This window comes from Triturus cristatus, chromosome 12 (genome assembly GCF_964204655.1).
Source record: "Triturus cristatus chromosome 12, aTriCri1.1, whole genome shotgun sequence".
In the NCBI taxonomy this organism is placed as follows: Eukaryota; Metazoa; Chordata; class Amphibia; order Caudata; family Salamandridae; genus Triturus; species Triturus cristatus.
In genome coordinates, this window is record NC_140595.1 from 615,899,525 (window position 1) to 615,923,493 (window position 23,969).

At 44.7% G+C, this 23,969-nt stretch overlaps 1 protein-coding gene across 2 annotated transcripts in view; it reads right to left on the minus strand.

Annotated features, from left to right (window-relative positions):
- SPG7 (SPG7 matrix AAA peptidase subunit, paraplegin) overlaps positions 1–23,969 on the minus strand; it is a 359,427-nt gene that overhangs the window by 85,417 nt on the left and 250,041 nt on the right. For both annotated transcript variants that reach the window (XM_085639919.1, XM_085639920.1), the window contains exon 13: positions 15,309–15,424. In XM_085639919.1, the coding sequence (XP_085496045.1) occupies positions 15,309–15,424 (116 nt within the window). The remainder of the gene's footprint in view (positions 1–15,308; positions 15,425–23,969) is intronic.

Here is a 23,969-nt window from a genome sequence, read left to right on the forward strand (position 1 = left end):
GGGCCGAGGCGGCTTGGCGGTACCGATGGCCTTTTTCCGTGTGTCGGCGCCGACGTCGGCTGCTGCGAGTTCGGCACCGAAGTCCCGTTTGGTGCGGTCGGTGCCAACGGGTTTGGCTGGCGTCGAAGGTGTAGAGGGCTTTGATCCGACCAGTGGTAGTTTCACTTTCGGTTTCTGTGGAACCGATACGACTTTCGGTTTCGTTCTCGAGGAAGGGAAACCAGTCATTTTGGGCACTAATGGCTGTCGCTGAATGTCCGAGGCCGGGCCAGATGGCGGGGCCGAAGAACTGCGGGATAGGTCTTGGGTAAGGCCCGAAGGCGATCCCTCGACCGGAGCCATTGACTGACGCACTGGGATATCCTCCGTCTGCACGGGTAGGCCTTGCTCGTCACCGGAGCTACTTTCTTCGGCCCCTAAGGCCTCGTCGTAGTCTCCTACCTCGGTGTCGGCTTCTTCTCTGTGAAAGAGTTGTTCTTCGACGTCTTCCGATCCGGAATCGTGTTCGGAAGCAGGGCTGGAGGGTAGATTCTCCACGCCTTCCACATCTTCGTCCTCGGCGCTGAAGATGTTGGTCGGGGCCGGTGCCGCTTGCTGTGCTTTAAGTCTCGCCGCTCGTCGATTCCGGAGAGTCTTCTTGGATCGGAATCGGGCACAGGCCATACATGTGGATTCGTCGTGATCCGGTGAAAGGCATTTGTTGCACACCGGGTGGACGTCGACATGGGGATATTTCGCATTGCAAACAGGACACCGCTTGAATGGTGTCCTCGATTCCATCGTCGAGTCGATGGTCGGATATGATGCGAAAAAGTTGTTGTCGAAGTCAGTAAACTAACAAGTAACTGTCGATACCGATCGGGAACAGTACCGACGCGAACTAAAGGCCTTTTGGCCTGAAAAAAGTTTTTCCTAACTTGAGTCAAGATAAGCACATCCGAACCCAATGGCGGAAAAAAACAATCTGAGGATGGAGAGGATGCCCATGCGCACTGTGGTCCAGGGGAGGAGTCACCTATCTCAGGATACTTCGAAGACTCTTCCAGGACAACAACGTGCAAACATCCGGACCCAACACTAGGCGGCGATCTATGCACAGATATGAATTCAGCAGCCCACATGCCTCGAACCATTTCCATTTCAGATTACAAGTCTTAACTGTTGATGCAGCTCTTACTTCCTTTAGTCCTTGTCTACAGTCCTAAGGAATAGTTAAATGACCAAACTCTCAAGTGCTGTTAGGTGGTGAAGTATTAGTGCCTCGCTCTTAGAGAGCTAGTTGACATCTGTCTTGAACTGCACAGGTTTGTCTATGCTCAACTCCCATAAATCTGCACACCAATGATGACATGGGCATACAGGTGCCACCAAAAGCCCTCTGCAACTCTCGCTCTTCATCTTGCACAGTACTCTTGAGATCAATGGTACTGGTGGGAATTCGTACACAAACTTCCCTGTCCAAACTATTGTAAATGCATATCCTCGAGTGCCTGGGCAAAACCATCTGTTTGCAAACATCTTGGCCTAGCAATTCCGATCTGTTGCAAACATATCCCACTCAGGTTTTCCCCAGCTGTGAAATCTCAAGTTTAACAGATTGTTGTCTATCGCCCATTCGTGGCTGTCTGCATTAAGTCTGCTTAATCAATCTGCTATATCGTTGTGCATTCCCAATATGTGCTCTGCAGAGAGAAACATTTTGTTGAAAATCTCACATTTCCACATTTCCTGTGCTTCCTTCAAAAGTTGCATTGAGTTTGTCCACCTTTTTTCTGAATATAATACATTGTTGTCGTATTGTCTGTCCTGATCTGTGAGAAGTTGGCCTGGCATATGCTGTCCACTAGTTATAGGGGACACCTTGCACCAGTCCAATTTGACTCTTAAGGTGATAGGTTAAAAGACAACCTTTAAAGAAAGCTATCCTAGTGGTAGCTGTGGAGAGCAGCCTTCAGGCTAAGTCTTGAAGGAGTGTTAAGCTTATTGTTTTACCATAGATAGCCTCTTGAATAACCAAATGAAAGAGTAGTCCACACAGGTATATATATAAAATATATGTATTTATTCTAAGAATAATCCCACTAGTCTCTTTATGAAACTGGAGGTAAAGATAAAATTGAAACAAGCATTGATAGTTACAATAAATAGCACTGGAATCATAGGGCCCCAGGGGGGGACCAAACCATATATTAAAAAAGTGGTATAAGAACCACGACAATTCTACAGACAGTGCCTAGGGCACTTAGGGTCGCTGGCCCCTTAAGAAACCACCCAAGGTAGTGAGGAAGGGGACCCACGGGAGACGTGTGCAGTGGTATAAACTACTGTTGGGATCTCTATTAAACCCTATGGAGAATGTTGCGGTTGGAAATTGCAAGAATTAAAACACTTCTAGCAGGAGTTCAAGTTCAGCAGCTTAGAGTTAAGCTCTTGGAGGGCCCACACCCACAGTACCGAGGTACCACTGTTACCTGCCCCAGGGAAGCCGGGTGCATAGGTCGTTTTCGATGTCGGGTCGCGATCTCGTTTTCAATGGAAAAAGGTGAAGAACTGCTGCTGGCGTGAAGCGTCGTCGATGTTGTGCAGATTGAAGATGTAGATCAGAGTCTGGGTCACGGCACAGAGACCAGGGGGCTCAGGAGAAAGAGCCCTTCAATGTCGGGTGCTTCCAGGTGGAAGATGGGTAGCTTGGATCGGCAGCCACGGGGTCCAGGAGGCTTCAAGGAAGGCCAACTTCTGGAGGGCGACTGTCCCACGAAGGATGAAGGCCGCTGCGGTGTTAGTGTCCGGATTGGATCCACTAAGCCTTGGCAACCGCAACCCACGCAAGGATCACAAAACAGCTACGGCGCAGACCCACAAGGTCTGAGCAAGGTCTTCAGCAAGGAGACTGTAGAGCAGGCCTGGAGCAACCAGGGGAGCCCTTTAAAGTGAAGATTGACCTCCGCTAGGGCCCACCAGTCGAGAGACAAGGGACCGCGGGAGGCAGCAATTTGGCGTGCGTAAAGATGCGCCCACGGGTCACCGGAGCGGGCTAGGGCGTCGATCTTTGGCACAGATGATGCTGAGAGGTTGGCTCAATAATGGGCCAAAGCACAACTTCCCCACTGGTCGGGGTCGTGTGCTGTGCAAGAGGTGGCCGGTGTCCTGGGGTATTGGGGATCTCGGCACCCACGGGGTCCACGGTGCTGAGCTTTGCTGTGCACACTCACTGGCCTGTGGGATGCTTGGAAACCCACCTCAAGGTAGGCAGAAGTCTTCGTTGTCCGTAGGAGCAGCGGAGTTCCAACCGGGTCACTTGCACTGTTTCAGGTGCCTGCCAAGCAGGGGGGTAACTCCTTTACCCCAAGGGAGATTTCTTCATTCAGCTGTGCGGCAGCAAGTCGAAGGTTCAAGTCTGTGAAGTCCAAGATTAATCTGAGGCTCTGGGGACCCTGCACCCACCTTTAACCAAGGATTAGCGGAGTGTCTAAATCAGAGCCCACCAATGAGAGTTCAGGTGGGAAAGGGTGGCTACACCCTCTCCCCTTTGTGTGTTTTCCCACCTGGGCAGGGGACAGGATGCCTCTGAACCGGTTTGAGGCGGTGTATGCAGAAGTAGGCACTGGAGAAGCCTACGTGCAAGTCTGAAAGACATCCTATGGTGCACCCACCCAGTTCCAATCCACAGTCTGTCTGGGGAGGTGGGAGCACCTCCCTGCAACAAGATCCCTATTGTCCAGCTGCCGTGGCTGGAGTTCTGCTCAGCAACAGGCAGCCAGAGTCGTGTGGGTGGCGGGTAGCATCCATTTTGTACTACGTGTGCACTTTTAAATTGGTGTCTAAAATCTGCCGCTTTTACCATATCGCCCCTCTAGCAGGGGGGAATCATGCCCTCACTCCCAGGGTTGGATTGGGGGTATGATTCCTACATGTTTGACACCAAACACGACATGGTTCTGTGCAGCCACTCTCAAGTTATCACGCTATCGCAATTACTTATAATGCGGTTAAGAGTATGTGGTATGGCTGCACTACAAACAACCCAGCAATAGTTTTACGAAGGTTGCAGAGGGGCCCTACTCAGGTAGGGGTTCCCCCTCACACATATCTCAGCACCCTGCCTTGTAGGATTAGCAAGGCCTGCCTTAGGGGTGACCTATGAGGATATATGTGTTGTATTAAGTGGGATACAGGATACCTATATTCCTGTAAGGGGTGCAAGCACCACCTTACCCAGACTACAGTAGTGGTCTGGTGGTGTCAGTTTGTATGGCTGTCCCAGTGGTGGCACAATAAGTGCTGCAGCCCCTGGTAGGCCTCTGAGGGACCCATGCCCTGAGTACCTAGGGTACCATCTACAAGGGGCTGACAGGGTGCCCTCAGTATCCAATTGGTATGTACCTTGGGTACTCACATCAGTTTAGAGAGGAAGCAGATAGGCTGGGGTCCTGGACAGCAGGGCCACAGCCTGGCTAGAGTCAGAAAACAGTCAAAACATCAGCAAAAAGTTGGGGGCAACTATGCAGTCGATGCCACTCTCCTACATGATCATTACATGCCGATTCTTCACAAAGGGCAAGAAGGCTTTCAGAGCTAGCTTACTGCCCTCACTTCTAATACATTTATGTGCCATTTTTCTATCTCTTTTGTCCACAAATCATTCACATAATTTTGTCCAAATGCGCTCCCTATCCAGTTTGAGAAGCATCCATTATATTCCGCCCCCCACGGCTCATGGTCCCATATAGATCATTGGTATCTTGCACCACAATTACTCTTGGAGGTGCAGGAAATTGCCTATCTTCCCCGCACGCTGCCGGATCACTCCCCGGTGCTTCTCCAGATAGACTTTCCCACAGTGCCAATGCAGCGGCCACAATGGCGCTTTCCTGCATCAGTGTTGTTAGATCAGGTATTTCACAGTGAAGTGGGAGACGCCACCCAAGAATATTTTTTATTAAACGACGGTACGGTCTCCTCACAACTAGTGCTTTGAGATGCCTTTAAGGCATTTATTCGGGGCGTCTGTATTTCAAAACACACCGGTGTACTCCAGTTCAATCAAACTGACCTGGAGAACATCGAGAAAAAGCTTAAAAGTATGGATGCACAAGCACCGACTGCTTCCTCCCCAGAATCTCTGCACCACCACGCAGCTCTCTTGACCGAATTCACAGAAGCGGCATGCCGCGAGGTCAAATACCTTGGGGAAAACGAACATACGGGGAGGGAGAAAGACCCGGCAGGACACTTGCCTGCCTCTTCCGGCCTCACTACCAATCGGTGTTCATCACACGTATAGATACGGATAGTGGCACCGAGCTGACAAAGGGGACAGACATTACTGATACCTTCCTCTCCTATTACGTTAACCTCTACAAGACGAGGAAACCGCCAGTGGGTCAGGCGTTGACGGATTATTTGCAGGAGATTGCAATGGTCTGGTTGGAGGAGGGTCAGCGTGATTTCTTGGCCTCTCCTTTCATTGAGGATGAAATCAAACAAGCAATCAGAGCGATGGCCAGTAGCCGGGCCCCGGGATTAGATGGCCTTTTGGGAGAATTTTATAAGGCCTATCAAAATGAGTTGGCGTCCCGACTGATAGATGTCTACGACGAGGCCCTGCAGAGTCGGTCCTTATCCCCTACCATGCGGGAGGCTATTGTGACACTGTTGATCAAGCCCGGTACATAGCCACACCAATGTTCCTTGTATCGCCCATTATCACTACTCAATCACGACTATAAAATACTCGTCAAAATATTAGCGACCTGGTTGGCATTATTGGTAAATACCTCGCTATGCCCCTACCAGGCTGGATTTGTTCCTGGCTCTTAATCTACAGGCCATCTTCTCTGTGATGAATCAAAAGGGAGGCCACACTGCCTGCGGCTGTCGTTCTTCTCGACACCGAAAAGGCATTTGACTCCTTGGAGTGGCCTTTCTTGTAGGCAGTAATGCGGAAACTGGGGATCCCAGAGGGTTTCTTAAACTTAGTACGCCTCCTGTATACGAACCCTGTCGCCCGATTGAAACTTAATGGTGAAATAATGCAACAATTTCCCTTATCGCATGGCACTAGACAGCGATGTCCCCTTTCGCCACTATTATTTATTATTGCTATGGACCCACTTGCCCGACACATACAGGAATGACATCTTCACCGAGGGTTGCAATTACACACAGGCCCGCTAACTGCGTCGTTCTATGCGGACGACATAATGCTATTTGTGCGGAAGCCAGCCGACAACCTGGATCCGCTCCTGCGAGAGGTAGTTCGCTTCGGATTTCATTCAGGTTTGGTGATAAACTGGGCTAAATCAAAATGTTCCCATTAACGCCGGTAACCGCCCAAGAAGAAACTGAGTTCTCCCTGCAATGGTGCACGGACACCCCAACACCCCACTTCCCCAAGCACCTAGGTGTATACTTGCACTGCAATGCCCCAGAAGTAATTTGACTAGATTATGGACCGGCAGTGGACCGCCTCTCAACGCAGGTTGATAAATGGATCAAGCTTCCCCTTTCCATAGCTGGCAGGATAGCCATACTAAAACTGGTGGTGCTGCCACGCTTCTTATACCTTTTTTTAAATATACCGATTGCTTTGACCTCCAAATTTTTCGATACATTGCATTCATTGCTCATTCGTCTTGTCTGGGCAGGCGAGTAAGCTGGGACACATTCACTATGCCCTACGAGCGGGGAGGTTTCGGCGCCCCAGATGTTGATCTGTACTACCTTGTGGCCCAAACCCACTTCACTTATTATTGGTATCACCCGGACGCCTGGATTCAATACCTCAAAGCCGAGCGTTCCAAAATATACCCCAGCCCCCTGACTGCCATATTACCACAAGGACTGTCGCGCTCGCCCGGCGAGATCCAAACTCATCGTACAACTTGCTGGGTGTGGACCAAACTATGGCGATATCTCCAAAAGGACTCCTTGTATTCGCCACATCTACCGCTGGCAGACAACCCGTGGTTGCCCCCCACCACTGTGGTCCTGACCAAACGAGCATTAAGTAAACATGGGCTCCGAACTGTTGGGGACCTATTTAAGGATTCCAGACCGTGCGCTGTGTCCGAGCTTACCACACATGGGGATGCTACATACGTGGACAGATTCTTATTACACAGAGTCCAAAGCTCACTGATAGGAGCGTTGCCAAGTGGACAGGTGGAGCCGGAGGAATTCCTCCCTCTCACGCTCGTTATTGCATCACCAGGCGACAATCACCTGGTCTCACGTTTATACCACCTTTCATTATCCCTTCGTCCTATGGCCGGCACTAAAGCGTGAGCAGCCTGGGAAAGAGACCTGGACATGCCCATAAATGATGACATTTGGCACTGCTGTTGTGTACAAACACAATACATTTCGGACAACCACCGAAACAAATTACTACATTTTAAATATCTACATAGAGTTTACATCACCTCGAAGAGGCTAGCTAAGATAGACCCAAGCACGCCACATGTGTGCACTAGGTGCATTATGGCGGACGTTGACTTTTCGCATATCACATGGGACTCTACACAAATACAACCATACTGGGCAGGTATCTTCCAGCATGTGTCACTTATGGTGAGACAAGAGATACAGCTCACTCCCCTACTAGCATTGCTGGGCTACGTCCACCCATTACCAAAGGCTATCCGGAGGTTTACTGCAATAGCTATGCTTCTTGCATAGTGGCAAGTCTCTATACACTGGGGAAAGGCACATACACCAGCGGTGAAAGCCTGGCTCTAAGACATGATTCACTGCGACTCTATGTGTGAACTTTATGCTATACTATTGCCACACACTTCACGCCCTCAGGACATTTGGCAACCACTAAAGAGCTACTTACTTGATCACCCCCCTGATGAAACCTGAAACGAGCGTGTGGGTGCGGAGATGGAAGTAACAGGGTTGGAGCATTGAAAAATACAGCACATTAACACGCAAATCCTACACATAAACAATGTGGAACGACCTTTGCCCTTAAGTACTTATTGCAAATAGGATTGTACCCAAACATACTGTACCGTGGAATGTTTTTCTACTTACGAGAGACCTTAACCCTTCCTTTCAGTATTGCTTTTGTACCTTGTTTTGTTAATGTGTCTTGGATATATTTTTTTTCTTTCCTCTCATTGACATGGTATATTCATGATGTCGCACTTTGTACATTATTGGCACTTGTTGTGCTGTTGTTTTCTCTACTAAGATCAATAAAGAAAATAAAATGAAAAATTAAAAAAAAGAGAAGCATCCATTATCAGACATGAGGTATGGCTTCTCCAGATGCAACATCTGACCTTTGAAGATGTTCTCTTCCTGCTTCCACCATCTCAATGCTTTCTTCATGAGTAGTATTACCTGGACTATATTGTCCCATCCTCCACGCATCTGCTGCCACTATACATCCAACTGCTCCTGAATTAGCCTCATTCTGAGCGGACAATGTGGTATCAGCAGAATGCAAGGAGACATTATTCTTAGCAGAGTTTTGAGCACTCTCACTGATGTTTCTTGTTTTTCCATTAGAAAAATAACCTGTTTCTTCAGTTTACTGCCTCTTACAAGCGAAGGGTACACCAACCTCTGGATCATTAGCTTTTTTCTCAGACACTCTAAATCTTTGCTTAGCTGTAATGGTGACTTTTTCCTGTCGATAGCCAACCCTAGCCTCAGAAGTAGTTCCATTGCTAAATTGGTTGTACTTTGCCCTTTCTGAAAGTTGCTCGCCTTTATTGACCAGTCATCCAGGTATGGATATACCATACTTTCTTGCCTTCTTAGGTAAGCTGGCATTGGAGTCATATATTTTCTGAAGTCTCAAAGAGCTGACTAGTGCCCAAAAGTAAGAGCTTTGAACTGGTAACGTTGTCCGTCTACCAGAAAGCGTAGGTACGTTCACTGTTTTTTGTGTAATGGCACAACGAAATAAGCATCCTCCAAGTCCATTAAAGACACAAAAAATCTCCTTTCATTATAAATGTCAGAATCTATTGCAATGTTACCATCCTCCTGTTTCCTTATCTCCTTGTTGAATTTTTTTAAATTAAATTTCTTATTTAACATTCCAGAATCACAGTAAAATGCTGACAGAGGTTATACATCGCAGGTGCGTATGATTGTAACATCAGTACATTTCGTTTAAGAGTAGAGCTTATTCTCAGCATCAACCTCACAACAAAAGTACATGGTACCAATGCAAAATGTTAGGCAGCACATTTCTAAAAGTAAACAAAACATATAACATATCACCCCCCCACCCCAGGGTCGCATTAGTACTCCTACTCATATCTGGCATCCAGGGTCAGATTACGCCCTGTGAGTGTTGTACGTCTTCCACACTCCCGGGCACTGCAATAGTCCCGTGTGGCAATGTTATCAAAGAACCTACATGGCCAGCCCGTAGCCCCTCCCCTCCGAAAGAGGAGCCCCTCTCTAGGCGATGTCCGTTATCATAGCGTTCCATGCCCTCACGTCATCTTCAAGTTTTTCATCTCTTCAAACATTTTTCATACGAATTAACTCTGCTGTTGCCCACTCCCTCAGATCTTTAGCCCAACTTTCCACTGTGGGGGGCGTAGAGCTTATCCACCTGATTGTTATTCTCCTTTTGGCTAGTACTAGCCCCAACTGAAGGAATTTCCTTGTGAGCTTTTTCCCCTTAGGCCTAGGGAGTAGCCCCAGTAATATTTCCCTAACAGAGTGAGGTATCTTTCATTCTGTAACAAGTGTTAGGCTCTCAAACACTTTCCCCCAGTAAGATGATAATTCCAGGCAATGCCATGTCCTGTGCATAAAATGGGCATCAGGACTTCCACACCTGGAGCAGTGGGCGGGGCAGTCCGGATATATTCTATGTAGAACTCAAGGGGTAAGATAGGTTTGGTGTACTATGTTATATTGTGGGAGTTTGAACCTAGCAGTGGAGCTAATTTGTTTGACCCCCTCATGCACCGTCCTCCATTCCGACTCCGTGAAAGGTTCATCTAGTATCGAGTCCCATTTAGCGTGAACAGGGAGAGGACCAGTGGGGATGTCCCCGCCGTTATGGGCGGCTCCTGAGGAAACATAGGCCACACTTCGCGAGCCACCGCCAAGATTTTTGCGTACTGAAGATATTGTCTCCTACCCAAATCAAACATGGTTTCAGACTCCTCCCTAATGAGGAACCGTTGGGCAGCATACAGGTCCCCCATCGTGTGACATCCTCCCTCCTTCCATTTACTGAGTGACATGGTGTGACCTATCCATTTGAATGGTAGCAAAGCCCACAGTGGGGCCTCTGGAGCATAAAGCGCTCTTTTCACCACAGTCTTAACAGCAGCTTCCCAGGTTGTGCAACATGACGAATAATATATGGAAGCCGGACGGACACCCCCGACCCCACCATGACGAGCTCAGGGAAAGGGATCCCCCTGTGTGTGCCTGCCGGTAACCGCTTTTCCCAGTGATCATGTTCATCCAGCCAATGCACCGCATGTTGGAGCTGCGACTCCATATAATAGAGTTCCAACCGAGGGACCTCAAGCCCTCCCTGTTCCCATGTCCTCTGTAGTGTGTCTAGTTTTACCCTCTTCCGTTTGGCTCCCCAAAGGAACTCCACCAGGAGGCGGGCTAGTTGTCGGAAGTATGTCCGTGGTATTTGATAAAGTGAGTTTTGCATGGCATACAGACATCTTGGTAGGATCACCATTTTGGTCAGCACCACCCTACCCTTCAGAGATAGCGGTAGTCCCTGCCAAAAAGAGATCGATCTTTGGATGCCCTCCACACATCTCCCAACGTTGAGCTCCAGGTAGGCAGCCGGCGTGTGCGCCAATTTAATCCCCAGATATCTGACTTCGTCACAAACCCAGCTCATTACACCGAGGGTAGTTCACTTTCTTCCTTCCCAATCAGACGGCCCATGGGGAAGAGCTTGGATTTCCCTGGATTGAGGTATAGTCCAGAGATCTCCCCAAATCTGACCAATTCCCTGAGAAGCACAGGTACTGCCTCTCCCGGGTGGCACAGATATACAAGCGTATCGTCCGCTTACATAGACACAACATGTCCTTGTTTAATGCTCTCAAGTCTAATACTGGACGCCAACCTCCTGATTTTTTTTTTAATATGAGAAAGAATCTCGAGCATAAGCCCATGTTCATCTCATCTAACTGCACTCTCTCGATAGCTTCTCACAATATCCAGAACTCATCAGTCTGTCGTTATTTGCTGCCATCCTTTTAGAAAATGTTGCATTCTTCCTCACATTGGCAGCTGAATCTGAGACAAAATGCTGACTTTAGTCATAGAGATAAGTTACTTACCTGTAATCTTAGTTCTCTTCTAGGGGTATCCTCATCAAAGTCATAAGCACTGAATATACCGGCCAATCGGCGGGAACCCGGAATATATTAAACATATATATACATATATATGAACACATATATATATATTACCTACTGGCGGTCGCCAGTAGGTAGTTATAGTTAGGACCACGTTTCCATAGGAAATCCGCAACATTCTATTTTGAATAACTTTTGCGCCGGTCGACGAATCCTCGCGAATTTTTCAAAATAGGTGGGGCGCTACGCTCCGCTCCTACCCTGAAAGTCTCGGGGGGATTCGTCAAGCGAGGGCTGAGATAAAAGGGGGGTCCCAAAACGCGTTTTTCCCATGCATTTTTCCATAGGACCTTTAGACACAGCTACAGCCCGAACGGCTGAACAGAATTACTTGAAATTTGGCAGAGAGGTAGTCCCCAGGTCAAGGAAGTGCCTTTTGTAGGTTTGGTGTAAATCTGTTCAGTAGATTCTGAGAAAATAGCCTTTAAATCAATATATATATCTGAGCCAGCTTACGGTGCGCTTACGGTGCGCTTACCGTACGCGTACGGTGACGTGCGCGAGCGCGATTCTGATTGGCTCTTAGATCTTAGTAAACATTCGATTCGGCCGAAACCAGGAAGCGGCGGCCGCCATTTTCTCTCTCGCACTCTGAGTGGGGCAGCATAAATGAAGCCCAAAAATGTGTAAAGGGGCAGTTTATTGAGATAATATTCACCCAGCAGTGATATACGGGCCCCCAAACAACCGCCAATTTTTTCGAAAAATCGCCGATTACGCTTACCGTACGCGTACGATAAAAATTGGTTTAAAAAAAAAAAAAATTATCCACACTCTCCCCACCCCAAGTGCAAATGGTGCCCTAAGGGCACCATTTGTGCATGGCATATCAAACAAATGAAAATAATAAACAAAACATTTCACAACGATGCGCATAATATGTCCCCCATGTGCGCACGGTGCGCGAAGCGCATCGTGCGTACATGGCCCATCCCGCATAATGTGGGCACGCGGTGCGCGCAGCGCACCGCGTGACCACCGTGCGTGCATGGCACTAACTGCGTAAAGTGGGCGCGCGGTGCGCGAAGCGCACCGCGTGCTCACTGTGCGCACACGGAACGAACTGCGTTAACTGGGCGCGCACGCCACGAATGGCGTAAAGTAAGTTAGCATTTAAAAAACCGTACAAATTCACTGAAAAAACCATAGGTTTCACACACGTTATAGTTAGGAATTAGCATTTAAAAAACCTTGCAAATTCACTGAAAAAATCATAGGTTTCACACGTTATAGTTAGCTGTACATTTTACTGATAAAAAACCAATGAAATTCCCCCGTTATAGTTACTGTAGGCAACTATAACTCACGCGACCGTAATCCTCTGCTGATGACATATGTGTCTTTATGAAAAAAAAATATTTGTAATATATGTATGGCTAAAATTTAATGGAAGAAGACATGGGCAAATAAGTGTCTAAATACAGTATTAGCATCAGCAGAGGATTACGGTCGCGTGAGTTATAGTTGCCTACAGTAACTATAACGGGGGAATTTCATTGGTTTTTTATCAGTAAAATGTACAGCTAACTATAACATGTGTGAAACCTATGGTTTTTTCAGTGAATATATATATATATATATACACATCACTATATATAAACTTATTTATTATTTTTCTTTTCACAAGCCAATGCAGCATCCAATTAAACAAAGATAATCAATGCTCTGGTAATCTGCTTTAGCAGTAATAGACACAAATTCTGCTCTGGAAACTCCTTCATTTTACCCATCAAGTCTCTTCTTCGTCGATGGTCCCTTTGTCGTCAACATGTCCCCTGCCAATGTTTTCTTCGAAGGCAATGACCTAGTTGATCGCATTCCCATCTTCAACTATGGTACCTTCTCTGACGGTCACCCACTCATTTTCATTGCTGTGGTCATCAACGAGTCTGTAAGCAACATACCTTGAGTGGGTTGTTTATTGGCCATCTACGCTGAATCTTTCGTTGATTATATAGTTTGCTACCCCTGGCATTCGAAGATGGCCCATGACCAGCCTCTGAAGAAACCTTAAGCCTTTTTCAAGGGGCTTCCACGTCACCAGGGGACAAGCTCTTGTCTTTCTGCTTTTGGGTACGTCACATTCCTTGCGTAACTCCCTTAAAGACAGGGTCAGAGGGTCCTTTTACCTACTTGTGAGTCACCTTCCTTGGCTACCCTATACTGAAGGTTTTTGTCTGAACTCAGTATTTTGAGGAATCTTCTTCTTTCGTCTTTGTAAGTGGATAACCCAGACAAATGTTCATCTTGACATAGGCTTTACAAGACCTAAATAAAGATTTATTTTTCGGAGACTCCGCCATGATCTTATTTTGCCATACTCTTTTGACAATAACGGTAAATCAAATCTCCTTATTCAGATGAACTGTCAAAGGGTTCCCTACACTGAACGTGGTAGAAAATCTGACAGTTCGGAGCATCAGACAGGAGAACAGCTGGGTGAGGTGGTTTCTGATTGGCTGTAGTCTGGGTCATGTATAATGAAGTGGATAGGAAGGAAAAGTCAATATGTATGGTAATGCAAATGGGGGAATGAATACATTGTTACAAAGGGTTCCCAATCTGAGGACAGGGATGAAGTCAAGCATGTGAATCTATGAAAGATTCAATGCTGGAGACCAATATTTAGATCTGGTGCCATCCTTTGAAGATTAATAATTTTCTAGGCTACCCACACATCTTGTTCTGGAAAGTCCTTGCCTTCACCTACAAGGCTCCAAATTGTCTAGGGTGACAAAAAGCAAGTGTAAGGCTCCTTTGTGTGTGCTGGACGCAAACCCTTATAAATGTAAGTAGGCCAGGGAACAGCTCCGCCCCCAACCAACCTAGCAGGATGGCCCATCATGCACCCACCAGGTTCCCAATGGCTCACTGTCTGGGCACAATACGCATTCTTAATTGGGAGTCAGTAACAGGCCCAGGCAGCCGCAAACTCCTAGAATGCCTCAGAAGCTTTTAGGCAGAAAATTGTCAACTTCTTTAAAGCAGCATTTTCATAATTGTAATCTAAAATCTGACTCTAGCATTAAAGATATTTTTGGATTACAATTCACTCGAGTCCAAACATGACATTTCTACCTGCTTCCCATCAAACATTAGCACTTATTAAATGTAATAAGGTAACCCTATGTTATCCAATGAGAGAGATAGACATTACAGTAGTAAAAAACACATTTAGAAGTTTTTGACTACCAGTTCTGGTACAACTTAAAACAACATATTCTACCTTTTAAATCTAATGCACCCTGTCCTATGTGCTATTTAGAGCCTACCTTAGGGGTGGCATATGTATTAAAATGGAAGATTTAGGCATGGCAAAAGGTTTATTTTGACAGGTCGCAATGGCAGTTTAAAACAGCATTACAGGCTGCAATAGCAGGCCTGATACATGATTTTAAAAACTACTTTAGTGGGTGGCATGAGTGCTGCAGGCCCGCTAGTAGCATTTAATTTACAGGCCCTAGGGTACATATAGTACCATATACTAGGGACTTCTAAGTAAATTAAATGTGCCAATCAGGTGTAGGCCAATTTTTACATGTTTTAGGGCGACAGCCCAATCACTTTAGCACTGGTTAGCAGTGGTAAAGTGCACAGAGCCCTAATGCCAACAAAAATGAATTTCAGAGAAAAGGATGGGTGAAGGCAAAAGGTTTCGGGGTGACCCTGCAGAGAAGGTCAAGTCCAACAATTATGTATTGTTTTGAATAACTACTCTCATGGATCAAGTACATGCTTCACTGACATCCAAGCATTCTGACTAAGGATTTTTAAAACTGAATTTTGGTTACTTTAAAACAAACCTTATTGATGGGATACATGATAGAGTAACAGAATGGCCTGTATGCATATCTAGTATCACTAGCATGTTTTGAAATGGTTTTCCCCCTAGCCATACCCAACAGCCAGAATGACTTGCCACCAGGTCACCTTCATCACAGCCTCAGTGTGTTCGAGCAACCATCCCACCAGGGCATGTCCGGATTCATGGAAGGCTACCACCTTTCTCTCCTCCTTGGACATGATCTTGCTCTTTTTGGCAGTACCTGCAAATAAAAATGGACAAAAAGTGTCTCTTGAATCTGTTCAGTGGAAACACAGAAATGCAACATTTGTAGGCTGAAACTGTCAATACACCGACAATCAACATCTAATGGGTGAAAAGTGGGACTTGGGGTGAAAAGAGGTGAAAAAAGGATGGTGTGAAGAGGAGAAATGAACACTGGGACCCAATTGGATAAAAGGATGCCAGGCGTAGCGATAAGAAAATGAGTTACTTACCTGTAACTACGGTTCTCCAGTATTGGTATCTTTCATACAAGTATCAATTTACATTTCATAGATTCACATGCTTGAATCATCCCCCGTCGTCGTAGTGGGAGTCCCACGGTATACATATAAAAGCAGTAGATACAATTAACATAGGCTACCATGCAATGAAAAGTCAGTGCCATAGCCTATCCACCTTGTTTTGTAAAAAGAACCAAATCCAACCAACAGCCAATCAGGCGACAGCACCCTCTAGAACAATCCCAAGAGAGGCTAGGTTCCTCAGATTTTCCAGCACAAGTGTGCAAGTAAAAACCTTAGAGAATAAAGTAAGCCGCTCCGGGGTGGAGGATGGGTCGCATGTGTATCTATGAAAGATACCAATACTGGAGAACCGTAGTTACAAGTAAGTAACTCATTTTCTTCTCCAGTATTGGATCCTTCATAGATTCACATGCTTGAATCAGAATAGCTAGCAGTTTCCTAATCATGCATGTTTAATAATACTGTATTATCACCTTTGTACCTTAGAGGATGGTGGGCTATAACATACATGCTAGAATAGGAACATTAATGAGAGAACTTTTCCCAGCATATCAATTGATAAGTATATAAAAGCTGTATAAATGTATATACATATAACAGATAAAGAATACCTCTAAAAATAGAGGCCTACCTTATTGAAATAGATGGCGCAAGACTGCCTGTCCCACTACTGCTTTGCTGTAAGATGCCATGTCCAGGCAATAGTGCTGCGTGAAGGTATGAGCATTCTTCCAGGTAACAGCATGGCAAATTCTGTCCAGAGGGACGCCAGCAAAGAGAGCAGCAGAAGAAGATACTGCTCTTATGGAATGCACCTTGGTTTTGGTGGTAAGCGGTTTACCCACCTTTAAATGGCACAGTTGCATAGTAGCAGCAATCCAACGTGCGATAGTACTTTTTGTAACAGCAGATCCTAGCTTAACAGGTCCATAAGATACTAGGAGTTGATCTTTTCAGCACAGGTGCTTTGTCCTTTGCAAATAAAATGTAAGGCATCTTTTTACATCTAAAGAGTGAAGAGATTTTTCTGCTGGAGACGAAGAATGCTGAAAAAAGTGCGCAGAATTACTGGTTCATTAAGGTGAAACTGGGATGGCACCTTTGGAATAAATTTAGGATTTGTTCGTACCATCACATAATCCTCTGTGAAACGTAAGAAAGGCTCTTTGATGGTGAAGGCTTGGATTTCACTTACTCTTCTAGCTGATGTGAGTGCGAGAAGCAAAGCTACTTTCCATGAGAGAAATTTGAGCTCTATTTTGTGGATCGGCTCAAAAGATGGCTTCATTAACTGTGACAGGACTATATAAGACGCCATTCAGGAGGAGGAGGCCTGATAGGAGGAAAAGGCACTCCATAAACTGTTTGATGATGCGAGCAGAACAAAGAGAAGAAGGGTCCGACGTCCGCCTTATCGAGAGATGGCCGCAAGATGGACTCTAATTGAAGCATAAGCCAGACCTGATCTTGCCAGAGATAAAAGATAAGGCAGGATTTTTTCTGGGAAAGAGTCAAAAGGGTGAGTACCCATTACAATGGCACCAAGAACAAAAACGTTTCCTTTTCATGTTTTTTTTTTTTAAATAGGTTTATTAGTGCATAGATATACAATCATATATACAATTATTACAGTTCATAAATGAAAACGCATACAAACGAACAGAAAATATAAAAGAAAAAGGAAAAAAGTTTAAGAATTATGCACATTTTATTAGTTTATCCCACCCCCACCCCCACCCCTTCCAGTCTTGACCCCGCCCATAAGGAGGTGGCCACAATCAATTGGCTGTTGGTTTAAAAGGAAAATAAAACTAAAAATACAACATCCTAAAGAACACAGTTTTGAGTTTTACTAATGCCTCTCAAGCCATCTAGTAAGTGGAGCCCAAATTTTAAGGCCTTTAGATCGAGCCCGCAATCCCCTTTTTTCATATATAGCTTTCTCAAAATTATAATTTGCGAATAGCCGAGAAAGCCATTGATGAAACCCAGGGGGAGTTGGGTCCAGCCAAGCCGAAGCCAGGCATAAACGTAATATCACCATGCCAATAAATATGAGTTTTTCTCCTGGCTTCCCTTGTAATTGCGGGTCTACCCCAAGTCCGATCATAGATGGGGAGAATACTCAGCCCCTAGTACCTCCTTAAAGAACTTAGAGATTTCCTGTTTTAAATTGCTTAAAGAATTACATGAATTAAACAAATGATTGAAATCCGCCTGAAATACTGCACATCGGGGACATTGAGTTCCTTTTCCTGTCCCCCATTTAGAGATCTTTTAGGGGGTATAATAGAGTGAAAAACAGGATTTATAGTATTGTGCATGGAGTCGCGCCGGAATTAAGATTTTCTGTGCTAATTCGCTGGATAAAAAAAATAGGTTTTCCTGAATTCCTATCTCTATTTTCCATTTTGCAGCTCGTGCCTCCATATCATCCGGCATTAATGAATTAAAAAAACTATAAACATCCCTGATAGAAAGCGGTCTATTTTTCCTTAACATATCCATCATAAAATTATTGGCAAAGCCGATTGAGCCTTCCCCTTTTTTACTTAGAAAATCTTGAATTTAAAGATATTTATAGAAATCTCTCCGATCTAAATTATATGTCTCCTTAAGATCATCAAAACTGACTATATTGGTTAAAGAATAGAAATCACTAAGTTTGGATAGGCCGACATCACACCACCTTGTGATAATTGGATCTTTAAAAATTTCTGTCAGATTAGGATTTACCTATTGGTGTGTAATAATTCAGTCGGATCAACCCTAGCAATTTCCGAACTAGTCTCATGATTCTATGCCCTCCTATTACTGTTTTGAAACGGACCTTCTTGTAAAGGCTATCATTCAAAAATCTCCAAAGCCACCCACATGCATCTTTACCCATTATAAATTCAATAGGCATTGGTATTTCCTCTGTTATGCTATCTCTTGGTTTTTCAGATGTAAGGGTTAAATTAAATAATAAAGTGGTGGCCCAAAATTATAGTCTTATATTTGGTAAAGCCAAACCGCCCCTTTCTCTTGGCAAAGATAAACATTTATACGCTCTTCTAGGCTTCTCATATGCCCAAATAAAGCGAGAAAATAGCTCCTCAATTTTTTTCAAACAGGTAGTAGAAAATTCTAAAGGAATTGCCCTTAAAAAATACAAACATTTAGGGGGAAAAAGCATTTTAATGATGTTGCATCTACCAATAATCGACAAGTGTAGACTATGTAATCTCATTAATACAATTTTGGTTTTAGCAATCATAGGATCAATGTTACCATCAACAATTTTATCCACATTAGCCAGAATATCAACTCCAAGATATGTTGCCTTCTCTAACTGTCTAGTGTTATTAGCCATTCTGAGGTTATTACAGACAATTTGGGTTTTAGTGTTATTAAGAGAAAACCCAGAGATTTGCCCAAATCTTGCTGCTTCCGCCTCTATCTCAGCCATAGCTGTTTCAGGATCAGGGGTAGCTATGGCAATGTCGTCGGCGTAAGCCAAAGTTTTAGTCTTCCCACCTGGGGATTCTATAGGTCTAATGCTCCTGTTATTGCCGTAAAAAGGGGTCAATATATAGAGCAAACAACAACGGAGAGCTCGAGCAACCCTGTTGAGTACCTCTAGTTATTTCAAATGAATCTGTAAGAACACAATTTACAAAAAGTCTTGCACTGGGATGGAAATAAAGCATCTTAAAAGCCTGTATAAGCCCTTTACCTACTCAGCCCTTGACAGGGTCTCCCATAAAAAAAAACAGGAGACCCTGTCAAAGGCCTTTTCAGCATCCAGCAAAATAAGTGCTGTTGGCTCTCCAGAGATTTTAGCTGCATCATATAATGAAATGACCCTTCTAATATGGTCAATCGTGCCGCGTCCTGGTATAAAACCATGTTGTCTGTGTGAAACAACCTTATGAATAACAGCGGCTAAACGAGTGGCAAGAATTTTAGAGTAAATCTTACTGTCCTCGTTAATCAAAGTAATGGGGCGATAAGAGCCGGGTTCTAGTGGTGATTTATGTTTTTTGAGAAAAACAATGATTTTGGCCTGTGTCCAGGACTGCGGTGGTTTCCCCCCTTTAAATACATGCAAGATTAATTGTATCATCCAATCTTTTAATTGTGGGGCAAATTTTTTTATAAAACTCTATAGGTATTTTATCTAAACCTGTGGCTTTGCCACTCGGAAGACTATTAATACAGAGCAAAATGTCCACCCACTGGGGTAATTCTTCAAGTTGCTGTTGATCCTCTTGGAAAAATTATAACACTAAATCTTGATTAAGATATGAAGTAACATCTCCCGGGTGATCAAAGATATCCTCATGATATAGGGTTTGATAGTATGAATAAAACACCTTAAAAATGCCGTCTGGGTCTGTAATTCTCCCTCTTACAGGATCATTAATCTTGGATATTATATTCTGTGTTGTTCTTTGTCTAGCTCTAGTTGCAAGGTGGTGCTCGACATGCTCACCACATTCATATGCCTTTTCGTGCCACACAGCTAATCTATCTGCAGCTCTCTTGGCTATTGTTTCAAGAATTGTCGACTTGGCTACCATCACTTTTATATGTGCTTCTGAAGCATCTCCACCCTCCCGGAGTGCTACAATCAGATCTTTTTCTGCGGCAGCCAAGCTACTTTGCATATCATCAAGCAAACGTCACTTTTCCTTATTCATACTTAGCGAAAAGCTAAGGGTTTCCCCCCGTATTCCCGCTTTCAGTGTGTCCCAAACTATATCCACCCCAGCACTCCCTATTTTTTCCTCAAAAAATTGGGGTATCCACTTCCTCATATGATCACAGTATTCCTCATTCAGAAGTAGTAATCGTTCAAAGCTCCAGTTGGACTTATGCATAATTCTAGACCCTACCCCCTTAAGTTCTACTTTTAAAGGATTGTGATCTGCCAATGTGCGCGGAGCTTTCTCAATTGAGCATGTGAAGCTAAAATAAAATCTAATCTTACATGTTTATTTTGTGGAAAAGAAAAAAAAAGTAAAACCCGGGTCCATAGGGTTCTGCCGATTCCAGATATCAAAGTGCATGCTCGCGACACAGTGTCCTTAAAGCTCTAAAAACCTTAGGATTCCGACCATTATAGCCCCCGTCATTATCATGGGTTATATTTTGACTAGCGGGCAGATTTATATTGAAGTCCCCACAAATAATTATGGGTAGCGGAAAAGTAGCTAATTCATTATTTATATGGTCAAATACTGCTGGATCATCTAAAGTACTTCCATAAATTGTGCAAATTGTAATTGGGTTCCCATTATCCCTACGACATTCTGTGATTACCCACCTCCCATTTTGATCCGCTATTGTACGAGTAAAGTGAATAGAGCGATCAGCTGTCAAGATTGCTACCTCCCGTGTCTTTGAATTTTGTGTCGTGGCCCCTACCAATGTAAATGCAAGTGTTTCCAACAAGTGTATCTGTGCTCTTTCAATATGTGTTTCCTGCATGCAGATAACATCGACTCCTAACAATTGTAACCCCACCGCAGTAAACCACCGTTTTTTAATATCGTTAAGGTAACAAATATTAATTGTTGCTATATGCGATTTACTCACTGATGATATTTCCACCCTTAATAAGAAAAAACAAATATTCCAAAACCATACCCCAAAGTGCCAACCCCTTCCCCCCCCTTAGCCCTATACCGCCCACCCTCAGAACCCACCCCCGTCCCACCACCTACCAATGATGTTACCTGGCGCATGTTGAGCCAGGATGAGGGCATCTGAGCAGTCAAACCCCAAAGCCGCTCCCCGGTCCAATCCCTCTATCTTAACTGTGACTCTAAGGTATCACCCTGTTCAAATCACAGTAATAATCCTTATTTTTTTGTATTCCAACACATAAACAGACTCTCTCGTCCTTAATCAAAAATACTAAGTTTCCCCCCTCTCCCACCCAAAAAAGAAAAAAAAAAGAAAAGAGAAATGGAGTCGAAAAGTATAGCCAATATTAGCTTCTATACAGTTGTGATCAAAAAAATGTTCTTAAGTCTTAAGCCACTAGCTTTGTCTTATGTGTGAGCTGTGATCTCTCACAGATACGCTTGGGCCTGAATTTCTGATGCAAAACTACGTGTGGAGCCCTTAAAGATGTCCTTTAGACGGGCAGGATTCTGGAGATAGACTGTAGCACCCAGTTGTTGGAATGGCGCAAAAAGTTGTCTCATCCTCCATCTGCGTTCCACAGTGGCATGAGCAAAATCAGGCCAGGTAAAAAAGGAAATGCAATTAAATTCTTTGATGTTTGCGGGTCTTGCGAGGTCATACAGCAGTTGTCGCACGAGAAAGCTGCCAAAATATATTAGCATAGCTCGTGGGTATTGCGAGGAAGAAGTAGGTAGTTTAGATGGTGTTAGTGGGAAACGATGTACTCGTATTTCCTTTTCCCAGTCCCATGAGTGTAAATCCGGGAAAGCTCCCTTAAATAATGTGATCATAAAAGTCTTAGGGTCGCTCCCCTCCACTCCCTCCGGAATACCAAGAACACGTAGATTATTACGACGTAGTCTGTTTTCTTGCTCCTAGACTTTGAGCATAAGGTCTTTGACTATGCCATCATGTTCCTCTCCTTGCGTTTTCAAGGTGACAATATCTTTCTCAAAATTTTCGGTGAGTATTTCTACTGAGGCCATTCCATCCGCAATTTCAACGCATGTCTTGCCCACTTTCCTTATAGTACCTTGAAGCTTCTGCGTGGCAAGCCGCGACCATCGGCTATCTATCTTGACCTCCTCCTGAAAGTTCTTGATAGATTGTAGCACTTCTGTCAGAGTGGGTTCGCTTTTGGGATCAGCTGCTCCATCGGCTATATTTCCTGAAGATGTATGGTTCTCTTTTGAGCACATCGTTGGCTTGGTCAGAGCTGATAGCTGTGATGCAGTATAGTCCCATCTGAGATCCATCGTGCTACCCTGATCAGAGGTCTCGCATTTCTTATGTCGACTGGATTTCTTCCTCAGAATTTTTTTCTGTGCGGAAGCTTTCGTGGATAGCTCTAGATCTGTACTAGTACTGTTCCAGTTCTGACTTCCTCCTTCACTATTGACAGACACATTTTCATCCGAGATCTCAGATTCATCCATAAGTGAATAGAATTTGTCTAAGTTATCAGGTGTTTTAGGCGGAAAAGTGGGGGTTTTCCACTAAGACTCACCATATCCTTATTTATTATATCGCTCTTCTCGATTGCAATGTTATTCTGGTTTTGATGGTCATCCATGGGGCAGGGGATTGGAAGTTTATAACTATTATCTTCCTGAGCCATCCCAGGACTAGTAGCTGGACTTGACTGAAATATTGGTGTTCTAATCTCCATTGCATTTTCAAAAGGCAGTGCGACCTCCATAGTTCCTGTCTGGTCATTCAGACCCTTGTTTCAGCCACTTCACCCGTCATCGCGTTATGCATTTTCCCATCAATCGGGGCAAATATGTTAGAGATAAGAGGTTGTCCGCCCTGTATAGTTTGACCAATATCTGGGCCTTCAGTGTTCTTTGGTTGTATTTTTTTTCCCTGTTTAGCCGTCCGCTCGTTTTTTTCTCTGGAATAAATTTTTTCACTCTGTTCCCCATTTTTTGCTACACCAGTGTCAGGGCGATTTTGGCGATTTTCAGCTGCTGCGAGGTTAGTCTGTAATAGTTCATTCCCCTGCAAACCTGTCAGCTGCGCGCTTTTGATTTTACTTGCTTTTGCCCCCCGCCCTGCCATCCTTACTTGTTCAGCTTCAGCGTGTTGCATACAATGTATACTTCGTAACCTGACTGCTGTCCAGAGAACACTGCGGCTCCTGCGTGTCAGTATCCCTTCCCTCTCGCTCGGCAGGATTCTGTAGATCGCCAATAGAGCCACCAGGGAGCACGTTTCAGAGGAAAACCGCCGCATGGCAGTGAATGCCAAGGATGCAGGAGCAGAGCGAGTCGAAGACACCGTCACCCAGGGGAAACACTCCAGCGCTGCACACATCAAAGAACACTCTTTCCGCCCAGGAATCGTCACAGACGGCAAGTATCGAGGTTGCTCCACAAGTTGAATTGTTTTAAAGGATATTTTGAAGCATTTTAATATATCAGATCATGGTTTTAAACTCTCTTTACGGACCGGACCGGCGGAGCTGCAGCAACGGCGACTACTCAGACGCCATTTTGCCTCCCAAGAAAAACTTTTCCATTTCAGTCTATATGTTTTTGATTTAGACTCAGCTCATGCCCTGGACAAAATAAATGTACAATCCTGAGGGATGACTAAATC